This window comes from Cucumis melo, chromosome 4 (genome assembly GCF_025177605.1).
Source record: "Cucumis melo cultivar AY chromosome 4, USDA_Cmelo_AY_1.0, whole genome shotgun sequence".
Classification (NCBI taxonomy): domain Eukaryota; kingdom Viridiplantae; phylum Streptophyta; class Magnoliopsida; order Cucurbitales; family Cucurbitaceae; genus Cucumis; species Cucumis melo.
Window position 1 is genome coordinate 2,642,803 of NC_066860.1, and position 21,509 is coordinate 2,664,311.

Here is a 21,509-nt window from a genome sequence, read left to right on the forward strand (position 1 = left end):
AAGCTATCATTTGTCAATGTCAATTTCAAACTTATTATCACTGGCTGACCATCCTTTGGATTCCTATCTTTTTTAAACACAAGGAGTGCTGGTTTGGTTACATTTAAAAATTACATAAGGTGCTGATACTATTACATTTAATACTTTGCATTTTACACATTACTGTCACGATCAAATGGTAAACACGACATTAAGTAAAAATACATGAAACAAAATAAATACTACTGATATGATATTAAAAATAACAGACATCAACTGACATTCATGAGTAAATAATAAATATCAATTGAGATTCATGAGTAGTGATCAGAACTCAAACACTAATTCTATGCAATTTTTTTTATCATCGTAAAATTAATTATGATGATCGAACGAATCGAATCCCAATACAAAATAAATAATAAAGGTGGAATAAAACCCTAAAGGAAGCTACATTTATAATAAAAGTAAAAAATCAAATGAAAAAACTTGCCTCGTGTGGCTGATAAAAATGAGTAAACGAAGCCAAAGGGCAGCACGTAAATCACCTATTCTAATAAGCTTAAAAGATCTCAACAGCTTGCAACCTTGGGGTTGCTTTTAGATCGCCCAGACCTCCTAATACTGCTACTAGACAGAAGCTCCAACGCTTTCGCTAAATCGATGTCGTTTGGCTTCAAATTCTGTCAAAAATAATTTTAACTTACACCCTTAGCTTGAACAAAACAAATAAAATGGATTAATTTCAACTAGTTTAATTCTTCTCGTTTGAAATAATTAAAACAAGGGATGATTATTTTCTCTTTAAATTACGAGTTAACCACCCTAAGGAATTTGATAGCAAAACTGAAAATGGGAGGAAACGAAAAAAAAAGACCTCAGGAATGGAAGCTGTCGTGCGTCGATGTCCAACTGCGAACCCAACTCTTGCCATCTTTATTATCACTGGTTCGCCATCCTTTGGATGTTTTCCCTGTCACGAAGTATTCAACAAAAATGAGTAGAAATGTATTGAAAATGAAAAGAAAATATACCATACGTTCAGAGAATGTAAATATACCAAAGTAACCGGGTAGCATAAACGTTCAACAGCATCCTCGAGAGTAATAGAACTCACGTCCTTTATCTAGAAGACACAATAATGCACTCTTGATTCAGAATTCATAAGAAATTAGAGAGTTGCATAAACTTTTATCCCGTAGACAGAACCCTTGCTTCCGGGTAGCATAAAGTGAATTTTTTTTCCAACTCTTCAGACATATTCGACAATTGATATAATTTTCTCATCGGGAATGGAATTATATTGGTATCTATAGTTCAATCTGAGTACATCGGTACCAAAAGAGATTGGTTCTTCAGTTGACACAAGCACTCAACCAAATAAGTCTATATAGAGAAAAATATCAACTCACATAAAATGGAAGGAATATGTAATCATTTTGTTCATTTTATGCTAATGAAAAGACAACGAATCCCATAGATTTTCACAAACATTAACAAAAATAAATAAATTGCATTCTGATCTGAAAGAATAGGTGAATTTCGTAATAAAATAAAGAAAAGAAACCTTATGGGTGCAAAGGGAGATTTATACATACAGTAGGTCCTAAGACTTTGAAGCAATGCACAAAATTTCAAGGTGCTTCAGGATACAAGAGTAATTGAAAATAAATTTGAAGATTAAGAAACTGGGTGTATTTAATGGAATTTCTTTCCCTGTTTCAGACATCTCTAGACCTGACAACTAATATATAGAGTAAAAGCTGAAAAGAGTAAATGAGGTAAAGATTCTGACATACTTAGGAAAGAAAGACAACAAGGTCATAAATTTAAAATTATAAAAGAAATAGCAATTCCAGTTTCGTCAAACGAGAAAAAGAACAAAAACAAAACAAACAAAACAAACAAAACAAACTTCAGAAGAAATTTCCTAAGAAATTTGGATGAAGTAAACCAAGTTTTAGATATTCCAAAACAATGTCTTTCAATATATATCCATCCGATAATAGAAAAGGAAACATCATACCTGGGAAAGAGAGGCTCTTTTGGGCAAGAACCCTTTCCTGTCCTCGCCAAGTTGTACATAAAACCCAAATGGACCTTTCTTCAATAGAATCTGAAAGGGAACATTCTTATAATTAACAAAATCATATAGAATGAACAAATGAGTGAAAAAAATTGAGCCATAAGGACAACCTTTTCGTTCAAATCTGGATGAAGACCAAGCAATTTTGGCTCTTTAAAACTGTTGTCATTGTCTTCATCCTCACCATGTAACGTTTTTGCAATATGCCTAATGGCAACAGGAAAGTTGTGTATCATTCAGTCTGTTTAGGAATATATTACTTGGTTGAACTTTAAAGGACAGTGGCGAAAGCAACAAATTCTCCACTGGATGCCTGAACGGTGGCGTGGAGAAAGGACAAGGAAAAAGTCATTCAAACTAAAGTGAAGAAGTTATAACTATGTTATCCTATTTCAAACTTACTTGCATCTTGGGTGTTGATCACAACCTATGAAATAGCCAGGACCAAACCGACTAAGTTTGAAGATCAGAGTGCCCTCCTGACAACTGAAAGAAAAATAACTAAAAGTTAGCATAATACTTCGAAGAGACAAGTTTTAACATGCAAAAAAAGACAATACACAATTTGTGCCATTGACCTTTTCAAGAATATTTCTGCAATCTTAACTAACTTTTTGAGGAACCAAGACATTTTATTAGATCAATGAAATGTGGAGCAAAAACCAAACCCTGGCAGCTAAATGGGTTACAGAAAAGCCCTTAAATAGTTAACGAACCTAATCCTTAGAAACGGAATACTTATAGACCACTATTCTTCACGTTCGATAGGAAACAAAACTATTTCATTGATAGCAGATAAACTATTATCAGTGAAATGGTTTTGACTAAGGTCCTATCAAGAAATAGTTACAAGGAGCTAGTCCAATACTCTAGGATAGTACATAAACTATTCTTCATAGATTAGTTTATTGTCGGAAATCTTTCAAGTGCTCTGTTTATGAAGTTATATGTATATATTGTTCCCTTGCAATTCCAAGTTTTGTTATCTTTTATGGTTTTATTTCACTCCTCTGTAGAGTTCATATCGTTTCAGCATTCGTATCTGTTCATTATTTCAATGAAAAATTCTGTCTTAATTCAACAAATATTGAAGAATAAATGTTAATTCAGATTTCCATCTTTCTTCTACTGAGGGAGCCTGTTAGGCTCCCAATTATACATCAATATCATAGGAGAGGTAAGGGTATTTTGGGGAGAGAAGTTGTCAAGGGAGGGGACCACTAGAATGGATGAATAAAAATAGAAAATTTTAGGGAGGGAGGTAGGAGGGAGGGAGGGAGTTCCTGTGTTAACCTTCTCGAGAGGAGAGGTTGTGGGTAGAGGCAATCATCTTGGCATCAGAGCTTCAAACCTGGGAAACTTATCGAAAATCGCACAGAATTGTTTGGAAGAGAAGATCGAGGCTAATGAAGTGGATCTTGGTAGTCGGAGTGGAGATTCAGAAGTTGCCAAAAATGGAAGAAACAATGGAACGTTAGCAAAAAGCATTGAGTGATTAAATATACAAGGAGAAATTCAACAACGAAGTTCTAAAGAGATGAAGCAACTGTTATCGAATGTGTCGACCGAGATTGCACAAACAAGATTTCATCAATCTGGAACTACTGAAGTAGAGAAATCCAGTGGAAGTAAGAAAGGAAGGAGCCAATGGATGATTCGACAGCGGCTTTGAATGAAGCATTGCAATAAGGAGCGGGAAAAACGAGAGTCGGAAGAAGTAAGCTTAAGAAAGTTGAAATGCCGATATTCAATGGAATGGATCCGAATTCCTGGTTGTTTGGGGCAGATCAATACTTCTAGATTCACAAATTGACCAAAGCAAAGAAGTTAACTATCAGTTCCGAATATGTGGCGTTAGACTGATATCGTGCAAATGAAGGAAGGGAGCCGTTAAGACTCCTTCCCTGAAACTCAGAAAAATCCCAACAAAGATGAAGAACAGAGACAGTACTCTGCTATATTTATATTGATTATAAAATCCAGAAGTGCTCACAAAAGGCCAACAAACTGACACTAAAGACAACAAGATATTGTGTTCAATTCTTTACAACAGGATGGCGTAGTACATTTCAAGTATTAAACGCCCCGATTCCCTATTCTTCCTGAATGAATAGGAGAATTTTCTTTCAACAAAAGAGTCCCTTTTATACATTATAGTGTTCTTTTAAAAGAGACCAAAACCTGACGATAAAATGGATGAAAGATAGCCATAACACATACCTTGGACATGCTCTGGAATTATCAGGAAGAAAAGAAAATAAGAAGTCCCCATATTTCTTCTCCAACATCTTTTCCACCTGAAATATCAAACAGATGAAGTATTACAACTGTTCTCGTTTCCTTCTTGGTGATGCGAAGGAGACTGTTAATTATATAATACACCATTTTTTGTATCCAAAACGACCTCTTAAACAAAAAGGTGTGTTACCTGATGAATATGAACACTATTAACACGTTCAAAATATGAGCTGAACCGGGTCCAATAATCTCTTAGGAGGCCTTTCCATTCAGTTAAACCAGCCGAGACATTATCAAGCTGAAGAAAGAAAGTAGATTTGGTTTTTAAAGTAGAACATTTGTTAAAATTTGAGATTTCCCATAAAGGTAATGTTGTAATGAGGTATTCTGTGCTTGAGTAATAGATAACTTCTGTAGATGTCAACCATACCCAATAGACAAACTGTGAGCGAACACAGAAAGTTTGTGATCGCGACTCACCTCATTTTCCATGTCTGCAGTAAAACTATAATCGGTGACCTCAGAGAAATGATGAGAAAGAAATGCCGATACCTTAAATTAAAAAGATAGAAAGAGGAAAATTAGAATTATAATAGGACTCATCAAAATTTGCACATTGTAAAAGCAGTTTGCAGTGATACGGTACTATTGTTTTTTGACTAAAAACAACGAATCACATATGAATTTTTTAAATAAAAAATTGCGCTTTCATGGACAAAGTTGGTGGGAAGAAAACCAACAAAATAAATCCCCAACTAATGGACTCGATCAAAAGGAACTATCACTACACCATTCAGATAAATACAAAAAATTGGATTATCCAAAGGCCAAACTTTGTCATCTCTTACATCCTAAAAAGAGGAAATTTCAAAGGTTTCTTCAAATGGAGAGGGACAATGTTGTCGATAGGATGTTGACATTATCAAACTGATAGGCCTCCAGTCCTTCATACATATTAAAGAAAGGGTAGAAAGGGGACTTCACAGAATATGCCAAGGGAGAGCCGAGGAGAGAGGGAAAGAAACACCTCAAGACCCACTGGTGACATGTATATAAATAAGAAATGTTTTTTAGGGGTGGGAAAGAAGGTCTTGATTTTGGTGGACGCCATCATAGGCTTTTAGGAGAAGTCGCCAGCTATGCTCGAAGGAGCTGGGTGTTCTTTTACTATTTCAATCATCTATTTCTTTTATTACTTGTTATTTTGTATTCTTGTGTGTTTGAGAACATTGGATCATTTAATTAATATACTACTGTAGAGTACTGTCTCTGTTTTCGTCCTATTGTTGAGATCTTTCAAAGTTTCAAGTTTAGAAAGATCTTAACAAATTTCTTTCAAAGTTTCAAGTTTAGAAAGATCTTAACAAATTGGTATTAGAGCCACTCATCTTGGGGAGGACACGTTCCATGGCTCAAAAACAGCTTCAAGAAAGAATGGAATCAAGTGAAAGGGAGATTATAGATCTCAAGGAAATCATACTCGGACTAAAGAAGAGTGTGGAACATTTAGCTGAAGAAATGCAAGAGAGCTGGGTGTTCTTTTACTATTTCTATCATGTGTTGCTTTTGTTACTTGTTACTTTGTATTCTTGTGTGTTTGAGAACCTTGGATCATTTTATTAATATACAACTGCTGAGTACTGTTTCTGTTTTCTCCCTATTATTGAGATCTTTCTGAGTTTCAGGTTTAGTATCTTAACAAAAACACCAAATCCCAAGATAACGAAAATCTGAGAAATTACAGAAATATCAACATAAACAAAGATCTGTCTGCATATAACGTATATGGATATATCATGGACATTATTGTTGACAGAATGTTGACATAATCAAGAAAAAAGATTTTACCCCATCTGTTCATACCCATACCTTGGAATTATGAATATCAATATATAGTGCCTATTATAATTCCATTCACAGTAAACTTAAATGCCTTTAAAGTCGTAGATTCATTAGAATCATCACAATGACATTCGCTGAGACTAAGTTTTCTCGTTTCAAGAAATAAGTATTTGATTGAAGCAAAAAAAACCAAAAAAAGAAAAACCCATGAGTTCAGAGAAACACACCTAGGAAAATGCAGCTATTAAATAATGCAGAAAGATAATATCAAGTGCAATCTTTATTCTTTTCCTTAATAATATTTTGTCTTACGTACTTTGTACTTTCTATGATGCCAGCCAAAAAGTTCAAAAATGACATGTTCAGAAGATGCAAGTCTTTACATCCTATATGCAGCTATGATTTTAAAATAGCACTGGAATTAAATCTTGAAGAATTGGAAATTCAATGTAATTAAGAGTTACACACATACCATGCGCCCACGAAACTCTGGATGTAGAACACGACTTTTCACTGACACGTATTTCCTGTCCTGAAAGTAAAATAAATCAAATAGTTAAAAGTATATGAAATATCATTATTTAGTTGTCAACAAATTGTGAAAAGGCAGGTCAGAATCAATACAAGTGTCATAGACATTATTGCAGACAGACCTGAAAAAGAGATACAAGTAATGTTCTTAATCACCTTACACTACGATGTAATCAATCACTCTGGACGGCAATAGACAAAATGATTAATAAATACACAACAGGTATATCATGCCATGCAAAAGACACCGTTAACACAATCAAGGTATGAAATAAGTCCTCAGTTTGTAGGAAATTTAACATGCATCCAAGCAACAAGTTCCAGGAACACTTGCAAAATGTAATTGCAGTTCTATGCTAGTTCCATTCGGTAGGAGCCATGAGGGTACCCAAAGGCTACCACTACGTTCGAATACTTGTCAAAGACGACTAAAATCATACACCCCACACATAGTTGAGAGCAAAAAACGGTTCAGTTTAAGAAATCTTCACAGTCACTTCAATTTAAAAAGGTAGAAATGAAACGAATCATATTTTTTACAAGAATGGAAAGCAGTCTCGACATTCAATTTTGAAGTTATGGTAGCAAAAGTACTGTTTTTTTCATAATACTTATATTTTGAGCTATTTCTCAACATAATTTCTCTGTGAGATACAAGATTTTGTTGATATGATTGATACGAAAGAAAGGAAGCAATCCCTGAGTGGGATATATATCTACACACACACATAAAACCCAGAGCGGGATACTACTCAATGTGACAGAATGTAATCATCCATCATATTCAGACATTTCAAACACAGAAAAAGACAATGAAGATACAAGTTCAAATTTAACAGTTGAGATGATAGAAAGTAACCTTTAAAACTTTTAGTGTGGTTGCATATGTGGAAGGTCTTCCAATCCCTAGCTCCTCCATCTTTTTAACCTGGATATACAGTGAAAGTCCTCGTCACTTTACATTAAGGGTGTAGGGTCAAGCCAATTGTCCCGTGAGATTAGTTGAGGTGTGCGTAAGCTGGTCCGAACACTCACGGATATAGAAAGAGAAAAAAAAAACATTATAAAGGCCTATGAGTTATGCACATGATCAGAGAAACCATATCTTAAGTTCTATCTGATATAGCAGAAAGGAGCGAATTGAATGAAAAATATATCCTACATATTCAAGTCGAATTAGTATTTAAATTTCTTGTTTTACATGAAAAACCTAATTTCAATAATTTAAATTTTTATAACAAGATGTGAAGCTGAAAACTTTCTAAACATTTATACTATCTGATGAGCCATCCATGAAAAATATGAAGCTCTCTTCAGTTTAGAATTATAATTTACGTGGAAAGAAACTCATCTTCATTTTTATTATTTTTTTTATTAGTATCTCCCAAATTAGTTTTGGTTTATACCTTTCATTCAGAATTTATTGTTATTGTTAGAATTTGCGGGCTTGGTGTATGTTGAATTAAGCTTCTATTGCCTATAAATTAATCCTCCCCTATATCATCAGTGATATAAGAAAATCATAAGAAAGATTTGGATCGTGGCTTTTTTCCTCGAACTAGGGTTTCTACGTAAAACTTGTGTTTGTTCTTCGCCTCTACTTGCAATATGGTATTAGAGCCTGATACTGACCAAACCCAAGACAACACAACTCTTGATGGAAACCAAACAGAGGAGACAGTCGTCGGCACCAGTGTCGTTGCCGTTGATGCTCGGATCAGTGCTGCCATGGATGAGTGGCTCTACCAGCTTCAAACAATGCCAACCAACATAATTCCATCACCCTTTCCGTCGTCTGCACCTCCACGCGTCGTCGTTGGGGACCTCCGAACCAGCCATTCAGTTCAGATCACACCAGCCAATCCTTCTCTACCACCCTTGTCTTCATCCACAGCCTACAATGTCCCCCATGCCCCGCTCCATGTGCAGCCACCTAATTTTGTCCAACCACCACTACTCAAGTAAATTTTGTAGGCCCTGCCACCAACTGATTCTACTGTAAATCTTAGTTATTATCCCGAGGTTGGAAATCCTCAAATTCACTCAGCATTTGACGTTGGTGAATCTTCGAAACATTCCAACACTTAGCAAGCTTCTTCTTCGAGTATAGCTTACCAACAACTAGAAGAGCTTCGACAGCAGATTGCAGCAATTGAGGCTATCTTAGGGGCGACATCCAACACTCTCGATCATGGCCTTCGTACACCTTTACCGATGTATTCTGAGAATCCAATAACCTCGTTCCCCACTTTATCCTCTTCTTATGTGAACTAATATAGTGGAACAGTCGACATGATATTTTTAAGGAGAAAAAATGAACGGAGATAACTATTTCTCATGGTCTCAATCAGTGAAAATGGTCCTTGAAGGATGCCATAAATTTGGTTTTCTAAGAGGGAAAATACCTCGTCCTCCACCGGGAGACCCATAGGAATGGTACTAGAAAGGAGAGGACTCTCTTCTTCGACCCACATTGATTAATAGTATGGAGTCATAGATCGACAAACCCTTATTGTACGCTTCAACTGCTAAGGATATTTCGGATACAACCCATAAACTATATTTCAAACGTCAAAATACCCCTTGTCTATACCCACTATGGAAACAAGTTCATGAATGCAAGCAAGGAACCACGGATATCACATCCTTTTCTAAAAAGCTCTCTCTTACTAGCATGAAATGGACCTATACAGAGTGCTAGTGATGGTGTGTAGTACTATAGAATTGAAGTAACTAACAGAATTTATGACCTTCTTGCTAGTCCAAACCCTAAGTCGATGTAGTTTGCGGGTGTATACCCTTAAGGAGGATCGTATGAGTGTGTCAATATTTTGGCAACTTCTGCTATTGACTCGGCTGCTTTTAGTGCGAGGTCCTCTTCCTGTGGCAGTGAAAAGAACAATAGAAAATCAGTTCTTGTCTACGATCATTGCAAGAAACAATGGCATACCAAGGACCAGTAAGAAACGCTCTCCCAATGACAAACAGAACACAAGACGGGGTATATGAGTGAATCTGTTGGACCATCTCAACCACCTGATCCACGTAGAAACCAGATCGATTCCAATCCCACTATTCTAGGCATTATTGTCCAATCAGGTACACCTCAGTCCTTCAATCTTATTAGTGTTGATGGGAAGAACCCCAAGATTATGGATTCTGGCGCCATAGATTATTTGACTGGCTCCTCTAAACATTTAGTGTCCTATGCTCCATGTGCTGGTAACAAAACAATCAGAATTGCAAATGACTCATTGGCCCCCATTGCTGGAAAGGGGAAGATTTCTCCCTGTGTAGGACTCTCCTTACATAATGTTTTGCATGTGTCCAAAATTTCTTATAAGCAAGATTACTTATGAGTTAAACTGCAAGGCAACATTCTTACCTGATTTTGTTTCTTTTTCGAACTTAAGCTCGGGGAGGATGATTGGCACTACCTGACGTAGTAAGGGACTCTACCTCCTTGATGACAGCGCCTCTTTTAGTAGCATTTCTAAGACTAGTCTTTTATCTTCCTATTTTACTACTTTTGAACAAGATTCTATGTTGTGGCATTTTAGTTTAGGACATCCTAATTTTCAATATATAAAACATTTATTTCCTCATCTTTTCTCTAAAATTGATGTGTCTACCTTATCTTGTGACGCATGTATTTGGGCTAAATAACATCGAGTTTCTTTTCCATCACAACCATATAAACCAACCCACTCTTTCACACTTGTTCATAATAATGTCTGGGGACCATCCAAGATAACTATCTCATTTGGGAAACTGTGGTTTTTAACCTTTGTTGATGATAATACCCATCTTACCTGGGTCTTTCTCGTATTCGACAAATCCAAGGTCACCTTCATCTTTCGAGACTTCTATCACATCGTAGAAACGGAGTTCAACGCAAAGATTGCTATTCTACAAAGTGACAATGGTCGTGAGTTCCAAAACCACACCCTCAATGAGTTTGTCCTCCAAAGGAATTGTTCATTAAAGTTTCTGTGTCTACACCCCCAAAAAATGGGGTAGCCGAGCACAAAAATGAAAGAGTTTGTTCCCTTATGTTGTCTACTTCCCTCCCTTCCTATCTCTGAGGCGAGGTTGTTCTCGTTGCTGCCCATTTTATCAATCGGATGCCTTCTTGTGTCCTACATCTCCAGACTCCTTTAGAGTGTTAAAGAGTCATATGCCTCTACCCGTCTCATTGCTGATGTTCCTCTTCGGATATTCAGGTGCACAACCTACATTCATAACCATGACCCTAACCCAACTAAGTTTACCCCTCAAGCTTAGGCATGTGTTTTTTGTTGGTTACCCTCTGCACCAACAAGACTATAAATGCTTTCATTTGTCTTCTTTTAAGTACTTTTGACTCCATGGATGTCACCATTATCTCCCGTTTGCTTACTTTAGGGAGAGAGTGAGAGTGAAGAGTCTAACTGGGTGATTTCCTTAAGAGTCTACCAATCCTACTTTTGTTACCCTACCTAACCCAAATCCTTACAACACGGTTGTACCTACTTACATATTGACAGTAAAACGAGTGAAAGATACAAGTCCGAGACAACTATTCCTGAAAATATGGGTGAACCCTGTAATGTTGATATTGAAGTCATTTCAGATGGAAAGGGCAATGATGATGGAATGAGGTCATTGCAAAGAGAATGAAACTAGGGAGGATCATTCAGAAAATATCAGTAAATATGATCCGTCTCTTGATCTGCCTATTGCACTAAGGAAGGGTACCAAGTCCTGCACAAAGCACTTTATTGCTAACTATGTTTCTTATAAAAATCTATTTCATCCGTTCGAAGCCTTTACAACTAGTCTTGACTCTACTACAATACCCAAGAATATCCATGTTGCCTTTGAATGCTTAGAGTGGAAAACTACAATCATGAAAGAATTGAGAGCCCTGGAAAAGAACAAGACTTGGGAACTCTGCACTCCCTAAGGGACATGAGACCGTGGGATGCAAATGAGTGTTTACTATCAAGTACAAAGCATATGGTACTCTTGACAAACATAAGGCCAGGTTAGTTGCAAAAGGGTTCACTCAGACTTATGGGTTTGACAACTTTGAGACTTTATCCTGTTGCAAATTTAAACATTTTAAGGGTCTTACTAATTAGTGCTCTGGATAGAGATTGGCCTCTATATAAGCTTGATGTTAAGAACGCGTTCCTAAATGGGAATTTAGAAGAGGAAGTGTACATGAGTCCACCATGATTCGAAGCCCAGTTTAACCATCATGTTTGCCAACTTCGGAAGTCCTTGTATGGATTGAAACAGTCACCAAGAGTTTGGTTTGACAAATTTACCACCTTTGTCAAGTCTCAAGGGAACACTCAGGGGCACTCTGATCATACTTTGTTCACAAAAGTCTCTTTAAGTCTAGGAAAATTACAGTTTTGATAGTCTTAAATACTTCCTTGGGATGGAAATTGCCAGATCTAGAAAAGGCATCTCTGTATCCTAGAGGAAATACACCTATGAATTGTTAATTGAGACAGGTATGTTAGAAAGTCGTTCCACTGATACACCTATTAAGTTCAATGCTAAACTCAGGGACACGGGTGACGAAGTTTCGATTGACAAAGAGAAATATCAGCACCTGGTGGGAAAACTGATTTATTTATCTCACACTAGGCCTAACATCTCGTATGTGAGTACTGTTAGTCAGTTCATGAAGACTCCTTACGAAGAACACATGGAGGTAGAAAACAGAATTTTGAGGTATTTAAAAGCAACTCCTAGTAAAGGGTTGATATTCAGAAAAACTGACAAAAAGTGTATTGAGGCATATACAGATTAGACTGAGCAAGGTCTATTATTGATAGAAAATTCATCTTTGGGTACTGTACTTTTGAGTGGGGCAATCTTGTTACTCGAAGAAGTAAAATTCAAGGGGTTGTTGTCAAGAGCAGTGCCGAAGCCAAGTACAGGACCATGAATTTGGGAATTTGTGAGGAAATTTGGCTCTAGAAGGTATTATTTGATCTTTGTTAGGACTATACGATAATAAGGCGACTATCAGCATTGCCAATAACATGACCCAACATGACAGAACTAAACATGTAGAGATTGATAGACACTTTATCAAAGAGAAATTGGACAATGGTAGCATTTGCATTCCTTACATACCTTCAAACCAACAAATTACTGATATTCTCACAAAATGGCTTCTAGATTAAGTCTTGTGATAGCAAGTTGGGTCTTCTTGACATTTACGACCCAACTTGAGAAGGAGTGTTAGAATTAGCGGGCTTGGTTTATGTTGAAGGTCCAAAGTTTTTTTTTAGTCTTTCATTGTTGCCCTAATTATCTTTTATTATTTTAATTAGGCTCCTATTGCCTACAAATTAATGCTCTTTTACATTATATCAATAAAAAACCATTACTTGTTAAAAGCATATATAAATTAACTTATTTAAACACATACATTTAAATAAAGAAATATAGTAGGGTGAATATAACTAAATGGTAAATAGTAATACTAAATGGTAAATAGTAATAATAATCATAATCATAATATAAATAATATTTTATTACTAAAAAAACCTTAGTATACATATGGGTTGTTTTCAAATATAACAAAATAAATCAAAATATTTTAAAATATAGTAAAATTTCACGAAAAAAGCTCTTGAATCTCAAAGATAAACGGCGACAAAAATAATATTTTTCAAGCATTACCCTTACAATTTCAAGTCCAACAGTTAGGCACTTACCAATGTTCCCTCAGAATAGCGGGGTGGGGGTTGGGTAAAATGTTGCTTGAGTTCAACGGCACCAAGAGACAATTGATCCCCTGGCTAAAAATGTAACTGGTTAATAAATATACAATTCATTACCATCGGTACTGCTGCAAGTACCATTCAAATTATGAGCATGCAAAAGAAAAGAGAGGGGATTAAATAATAAGAAAAATTGCTCAATTAATTGAAAATTCCATGCCAACCTCCAGCAGGAAAAATCGTGATGTTTCGATAATAGATGCACATACATAGACGTTCAACAACGTAACGTCTTCTACCAAATAGAAACAGGCTACGGTTGAGTAGATATCTATAAATAACAAAATTACCAAGTAGATATCTATAAATAACAAAATTACCAACAAGAAGCATTAATATGGTGAAACCTCTATACCTTCAAGGCATTCAGAATTCTGAATAGTTCATCCCGTCCGTTTTCTTCATGGTCTTTATGTTTGACCGCATCAGCTTCTGGATCCTGACAAATTAGTAGATCTTTATAATCCAAAAGTACTAGACCCTACAAGATGACACATTAATTAAGAAACAGAACTTTAAGGTAACATGATGGTAGATAAGATGTCCTCCCAGAAAGCCCCTTAGAATTTCAAAAAGTAGGACCAATCGACATGCATAGTTGGTAAATGATATTAAAAACATTTAGAAGGTAAACTCCAATCAGGTATTTAGAGCAAGGGGTGAAATAATGAACTCCATGGCATTGTGAAATATGGGCAGTTGTGAACTCCTGGGCCCACAATGTAAGGAGTTAATGTAGTATACAAGTATGTTCTACTAATAGAACCCACGACCTTCTAAGGGAAAACAAGGAGTAAAGTTAACAACTCAACTCCTCCTCCCCCACTCCTTGGCCGCCCCTCAAATGGTCGTGGAAACTACAACACACGCATTAAACAGTTAGGGCTTAATACAGCCATCTATAAATTTAATCAGAAAATTTAAATAAAAAAGTAAATTTAATCAGAAACAGTGATATACAAACAATCATAGCCGATCTCTGTTTTTGAGCTAATATCCACATAAGTTTGAAAGTATGAAAGAGAAAAATGTGTGAGAGAGGGACCTAGTAACTACAAGATTAAGGCAAAGTTAATCCAAATAATTTGACAAATCCTTGAACGCTCTTCGCTCATCCATCTCATACTTACAACAATCCTGTGCCGAAGGCCTCTACTTTAAAGATGGAAGCTCCAAAAACATATTTCCAGTGGAATGTACTTTTATTTGAGAAGTTATCAATGCGTAGCAACCCAACTCAATGGGAGGAGGGCTACTTCCAGTTCCAATCATCCAGACAACTCTCTCTTCCATCTTCATTCTCTTCAATATTCATTGAAAACTTATAGAAAAAACAGATTGCTTGAATTAAATGATAGAACCCAAGCATGCTGAAATATAAAAGATATCTACTAGAAAAATTAAGGAAATGTTTGGGGCAAAGAGTTGAACAGTGAGGAGTAAGGAGTTGAAATCTAGGAATCTAGGGAGTTGTAAACTCTTGGCACCCACAATGTAAGGAGCTGATAAGTTATAAAATTGATGTTTACTATTGGGGAGACCCACAAACTCCTTAAGCCAAACAAGGGGTAAAGTTCATCCCTACTTCCAAACTCCTAGGACCAAACACACCGTAAGTGTTTCGGGGCAATGGAGCCACGTTGAGATCACTCTCGAGCTCTAAATTTACTAACCAAAACAATGCCTATCTTGCTCCTTCCCTCTATCTATGTAAAACCAACTCACATAACAAACTCCCTACCTAATTACTAATATATCTTTACTATCCTACTAATACCCTAATGACATTCCTATCGTTAAAGTGAACTTTGAGCTTAGAATAATTCCACTCATGAGTTTTTAGCAAAAGTGATGACAACTGATTTAAAGGGGAAAGAAACTAAGGCAGAGAAAAAAAAGAAACTAACAGTATCAACCCCCCCCCCCCCTCCCAAAAAAACTCAAACATCTTTTTCCAGTAAAGAAAGTTATAATTGATTCCTGGAAGTTGAGATTGACTAAAAGAATGATGGAAGGTAAACATTTGAAAGCATCCGTTACATGAAGTAAACGAAAAAACTAATCCCCCACTCAAGAATACTTAGCAGGACTATCATACCTCAAAAACTTCTTGAAATCCACGAAATTGAACTCTTGAGCATGTAGATCGAGAAATGATGGATTCATCCGGAGGTCCACACTCAATTTGAATCTGGTAACACATACACATATGTTTAGCAAGAGAAATCGTGCAGTCATAGTCTGGTCAAAAGGACACCCAAATTGAAGTTAACTACAATTTTTAAAAAAAAAAGAGAGAGAGAAACTAGCAGATAAATACAATGCAATTTCTTTAGAAAGAGAAACTGTGCAGTAATAGTCTATAGGAAAGACACCCAGAACTTCATTTCTTATAAAAGAAAAAGAAAATACACAAACTATTCATGGACATTTGAGTACTGTAACAACCATCTTGATTTATAATTTCATTCTAAGCCACAATAAGCTCATTTTTGGGCCAGGGTGACTTGTCCTCGGCAACTCTACCAGACATCATAAACTTATAAAAAATGCTTCATATTATTGTTAACCCTCTCAGTTGGAATTTGGTTGTCTTCGGTATCAACCCATTTGCCACTTCTGTTTCATGGCTTTTGAAATTTACTTTTTGGATAATTAACAAGAACTTGTATGATATAGGATGTCATGGTAGTATCTTCTTAATAAGAAAAAATAATGAACATTGAGTTGTATTAAATAAGCCACACGTTCCTATGATAAAATTTATCAACAATTCAAGAAAGTAAAACACTAAATAAGAGAAAATAAATAGCATAATAGAACATGCATCCTGACCTGTTCAGTGATAGAAGATTCCATTTGACATGCCACCGTTCTGAGCCAAATAAGAGAGTATAGTTTGTGAGAATCTTCGTCAAGTATTCCCACTAGCATTGCTGGAAGTGAATAATGAAATAAAACAAACAATAATCGGTAAAAATATTTTCACAAAAATGGGAAGGCTAAAGATAAAGTCTTCAAGTTAACAAAGTTGGAGTATGTTACTAGAATAAAATAACTTATATGTTTATATATATATATATATGTATATATATTTTCCCAAATCAAGCATTATTCAGCGAGAAGATTATATAATTACAGGGTAATCGTTGCACATCAGTGGGTCTGATTGCTTCATGAGCCTCTTGAGCATTCTTCACCTTCTTAAAATATTTGGGCCCACTTTCAGGTACAAAATCCTTCCCATATCTGTAAACAGTACGTTTTTAAGAATAAATAATAAGATGCACTAAAATCCTTACATGGGTAGGAGGGAAAACAAATTGCACCTAAAAATTTGAAATAAGTTACAAACAAAAGAAAAGTGGAATTTTGAACTTTCACCGTTGCATAATCAGGGAGCGAATGTCCTTAACAGCTTCATCAGAGATCTAAATTGGAAGTGGTTCAAGCAACTAGGATTAGACTAGATGCACGAAAGATTTTTTAGAAATGGCAAAAAAGCAACTGGGACAAAGGTGAAAAAGAACATCAACCTACAAACTAAATTCACTTTCTTCCATGCATTTATACGAGAAATCACAACAGTAACATCAAAGAAAGAATAAAATCCCATAGTAATTAATTGGTAAAAATAGACTTAGGCAACAAGATAAACCCAGCTGTGTTGCCAAAGAAATAACAAGAGACAGCACGGAGATATAATTGAAAGCAAAAAGTCTTTACATGTAGCCCATCTGTTCTAAGATAAGTTATTAGGCCAGCTGCCTTTCCGTCAGCCAGTTGAATTCCCTCATAAAGTTTCTGGGCAACCTGCATAGAAAATCATATAAGACACCAACTTAAAGACAGGCAAAAAACAAGATTCATAATTTGGATCCACTATCCTTATTGGGAACCCCTAACACAATATACCAGCAAAACAATTTGACTTTCACAGGATAATATTTTTTACAAACAACGCTACAAACAGAACAGAGTTTGAGATGCAGAGGAAAACACTCCCAAAATCTAATAACAGGACTGCTCACTTGAATACAGACCATTCAATGTTTTCCACCAACCTTCAAATTTGCAAACCTTTTGTAACTATTCTATAAGCACCATTTTGTACGGCTACAGCCCCCTATTTAGCAGTGTTCCCCTCTTTAGTGAACTTGATTTTTAGATGATCTTTTTTCTAAACAAAAGTAATTGTTTCATTATAAAAAACAATGATGATGATAACTCACGACATAAAATCATCATTAGTTTGGTGAGGTATGTCCAACAGGCTCTTACAACTAGCACAGACACCAGCATCCAGTAAAACAGTAGTAGTTGGTGCTGAATGCTGATTTGAAGTAAAATTTTAACTAAACGCGACTGCATTATTTTATACCATAGAGAACTCATGATGAGGGCAAACACAATTACCACCAACCTGCATTGTGTAAGTTGTTGAGAAATTAAATTTACTTGCTGCATCTTGCTGAAGTGTAGATGTTATATATGGCATTGGAGGGTTTCTCCGCACTTTATTTTTTTTAGAGCTAAGCACTTGAAAATTTACTGATTTCAGCACAGATTCTATATTCTTTGCCTCCATGTTGGAGCTAATTGCAAATTGATTTAACTTCTTAGAATCAAAATGGGTCAAATGCGCAGGGACTGCAAAATCTTCCACTGAAGAACAAGTATCTTTTTGGTTCAACTTAATGTCAATAGTCCAATATTCTTGTGCATGAAATTCATCAATTTCCATTTCTCTGTCACATATTAGGGCGAGTGCAGCTGATTGAACACGCCCAGCTGATCGGCAACCTGGTAATTTCCTCCATAATAATGGTGAAATATTAAACCCAATCAAATAATCTAAAGCACGCCGTGCAAGGTAAGCCTGGACCAAGTTTGCATCAATTACTCTAGGAGATTGCAGCGCACTCTTTATAGAAACCTCTGTTATTTCATGAAAAACAACCCTCGCTATGCTAATACCTTCATGTAGAGCATCCTCGTGCTGCAACATCTCAATTATATGCCACGCAATAGCTTCACCTTCTCGATCTGGATCAGATGCAAGAATAAGGTTCTCTGCTCTGAGGAATCAACACACCGCGAAAGAAAAGAAAGTTAAAACTGAAGCTATTGGAGGTAAGATAAAAGAAAGTATATTAGACATCACAAAAAAAATGACATAATTGGAAGAAATAGAAAGTAAGGCATATTAGACATCACAAAAACAATTGACACAGATGCACAAGCACAACAATGCAAACCGTGTACAAAAGCAAGCCAAACTTAATAAAAGAAATACAAATGTGCATGTGTGTGTACACATGAATTTAACAATCATTATCAAACTAGCCAAAAATACAGTGGTATGCAGGCCAAAATAACAATAGAAGCCAGATGCATACCCATTTAAAGAAACTTTCATGTTTTTGAGATGAGTATAAGCAGCAGAAGGAACCTCCCACACCATACTGAAGTCATCATCAGGTCTTACAGAACCTGACTTCGCAGCCAAGTCTCTAACATGGCCATGGCTAGGTAGCACCACAAACATATCACCAAGATAATTCTGAATAACTTTTGCCTTTGTAACAGATTCCACCACCATAACAGATTTTCCCATTGGGGGATATAGCTGCTTGAAACTGGTCCTTCCCTGAGATGTCCACCTTGCATCAAATACGACGTTTGCCTCCTGTGGCAACTTATTAGTATCTTTTGAAACTTCTTTTTTTCTGCTGGAGTTACGTTTTTTCTTATTGGGTTGTTGTTGGGTTGAAGCAGCATCTTTGGAACTGCTCTCGGTTACATTTTTCTGAAAAACTGCACTGTTAGTTAAAATAATGCAATGAGATGAGAAAAATGATTGAAAACATCAACCAATTGCAAACCTTTGGATCTTGTACAACATCCAGGTCAGTATTGCTACTATCAAAGCTCATTGACTGACCATCCTTGCATACGGCTTCAACATTGCCATTGGCTGAAGAAATAGCTTCTTTCTTTTTCTTGCTCGAAGACTTCTTTTCATTCAAACCCTTGGATGTTTTCCTAATGGATGAAGAAGAACTAGATGAAACTAGATTTGCCTCCTTTGTAGCTCCAACCAACTGATTGCTTGAATTTGCTTCTGTTGTGTTAGAAAAGAACTTCCTTCCAAACGCTCTATAATTAGGAGGTTTATGTGTAAAAGTGCCATTTAACAGCTGTTGGTTAGAAGCATTTGGTGATGCAGCAGAATGAGGAAATCTCAATGGTAAGCAGGAATACAGAGTGAAAACACTTGGCCCAGCCTTTGCACGTACAGTCTTGACAGCAAATGTTACTCCACCTTTTCTAAAAACAAGCTGAGAACATCTGGCTGAACTACAAGCAGTGGGAAATGGTAAAACAGGTATGCATTTGCTAGTATAATTTTGAAGATTGCTGCCCTGCAACTGAAACACAAATGGCAAACAAAATAACACAATATCACCACCAGGCGACTGCACAATACTTGGGAAAAAGAGAAAGTTAACAAGAGGAACTAAAATTGTCAAATGGCAGAAAGCATTGACAGACATTCAAACTGCAACTTTTTGAATGGTTTTCCTTATGAGATATGATTGCCCATTACCACATAAGTTTTTAAAATGTTCATAAAATTCCATTTCTAACATTTGCTGCAAAAGTCCGAAACGAATCCATAAACAGGAGTGTATTAGTCTGAGAATTAAAAAACCCAAACACAACCAACGGAACTGCAAAGAGAGACTGATAGAAAACAAATTATCACACTGCCATATAAACGTAAATTCACTAAGCCGCTCGAACTCATTCAGAAAAACTACAAGTGAGCGGAAGTAACAAAAAAGTCAAACACCAGAAGTTTATACTTCGGAATCAGAATGTAAGTGTAACTTAAATAATACCAAACACAAGCCAATAAGAAAATTGCAACTCTTCTAACTTTTCTCTAAGGAGATTGTATCGACCCTTATCACTTAAGTTTCTAAAAGTAATACATGCTGCAAGACAAACCTCCAAAATCAGAATGTAAGACTATAACTTAAATAACTCAAAAAAAAACAACATGCTAAACAGCGAATAAAAATCGGTAGACAAACACACTTCCAATGCGAAAAATATATAAATTCACCCTAAAACAACTAGAAAACGAACAAATAAGCGGAAGTAACCAAAAAGTCGAATATCAAACGCTACAGAAATTGTAAGTCTCCAAACGCAACAGTTAAAATATTTATTGAAAAGAACAAAAGAAAAACTGGATAGAACTCATAATAGGTAGAATATGAGAACCTTGGTCGTGAAAGGACGGAGTCGGGAGGAGGAAGAAGCAGAGGGAGCAGTAGAAAATACAGAGGAAGAAATTGCGTTAGTGGAAGAAGAAGCGAATAACAGGCTCCTCTGAAGCTGGCTCATCGCCTCAATAGTATCAATCGGCGATAATATTCGGTTCGAAGCGTCTCTCGGGTAAGCTTCTCACGTTCAGGTGATGAGAGAGTTAAGAAAGAGACGAACACAGTTTGAGAGAGAAAGAAGCTAAAGAAAGAGGGTTTTAGGATGAGGGGTTTTGAGGTTTTGCGTACAGCAGCTACCCTCGCGCCACTCTCTTAGGGTTGTGTCATTTTTATTTACCCATAGGCAAAATGCACTTTGGTCCTAAATTTGTTGAGAGTTTATTTGGTTTCGAAGTTTCAACATTGACATTTTAGTTCGTTTTGGAAGACACCAATGAATGATCTGAGATCAATTTTGACCTTTATTTGATGTGAAATAGGATAGAAAATTTTAAAAATTTTATATTATTTAGATATTCTTAGTCAAATCTTTACATATAATAAAATAAATTAAAATATCTACGACATATCGTACAATTTTGAATTCTACAAATGTGCTGTTCATTATTTAAAAGACTTCCATTTTTAAAATTAAAGGGAGCAAAATCATCATTTTTATTGATAAAAATTGTTAAAACATTTTACGGGCAATTTTGTGCCAAACCAATGTTTTCAAGGAACAAAAGAAATTAACAAAAATGTTTGTGTGTT

The 21,509-nt window shown here is 36.0% G+C and overlaps 1 protein-coding gene across 3 annotated transcripts; it reads right to left on the reverse strand.

The window, feature by feature from the left end:
- Positions 1-324: 324 nt before the first annotated feature.
- LOC127143809 (uncharacterized) lies at positions 325-21,086 on the reverse strand. 3 transcript variants are annotated; one of them, XM_051083631.1, is made up of 22 exons: positions 20,758-21,086; positions 19,350-19,895; positions 18,864-19,273; positions 17,888-18,542; positions 17,191-17,277; positions 16,849-16,895; positions 16,604-16,713; positions 16,300-16,400; positions 15,563-15,655; positions 13,820-13,903; positions 13,399-13,482; positions 7,536-7,604; positions 6,618-6,677; positions 4,784-4,855; positions 4,494-4,601; positions 4,286-4,362; positions 2,468-2,551; positions 2,176-2,272; positions 2,006-2,095; positions 1,040-1,105; positions 857-952; positions 325-662 (listed from the first exon to the last, which is right to left on the reverse strand). In XM_051083631.1, the coding sequence occupies exons 1-22, from the start codon at positions 20,878-20,880 to the stop codon at positions 552-554; spliced, it is 3,270 nt and encodes a 1,089-aa protein (XP_050939588.1). In that variant the 5' UTR covers positions 20,881-21,086; the 3' UTR covers positions 325-551. The 3 variants fall into 3 exon arrangements, with proteins under 3 accessions (XP_050939588.1, XP_050939589.1, XP_050939590.1); XM_051083632.1 differs by lacking the exon at positions 20,758-21,086 and having other exon boundaries at positions 18,864-19,281; positions 19,350-19,500; XM_051083633.1 differs by lacking the exons at positions 19,350-19,895; positions 20,758-21,086 and having other exon boundaries at positions 17,888-18,537; positions 18,864-19,011.
- Positions 21,087-21,509: the final 423 nt, after the last annotated feature.

Coding starts and splice junctions, on each gene's coding strand:
- LOC127143809 (XM_051083631.1), bottom strand. CDS start 20,880: ATGAGCCAGCTTCAGAGGAGCCTGTTATTCGCTTCTTCTTCCACTAAC. Junction 16,896..17,190: donor TTAGAACAGATGGGCTACAT/GTAAAGACTTTT, acceptor CTTCCAATTTAG/ATCTCTGATGAAGCTGTTAA. Junction 4,602..4,783: donor CTGCAGACATGGAAAATGAG/GTGAGTCGCGAT, acceptor TTCTTTCTTCAG/CTTGATAATGTCTCGGCTGG.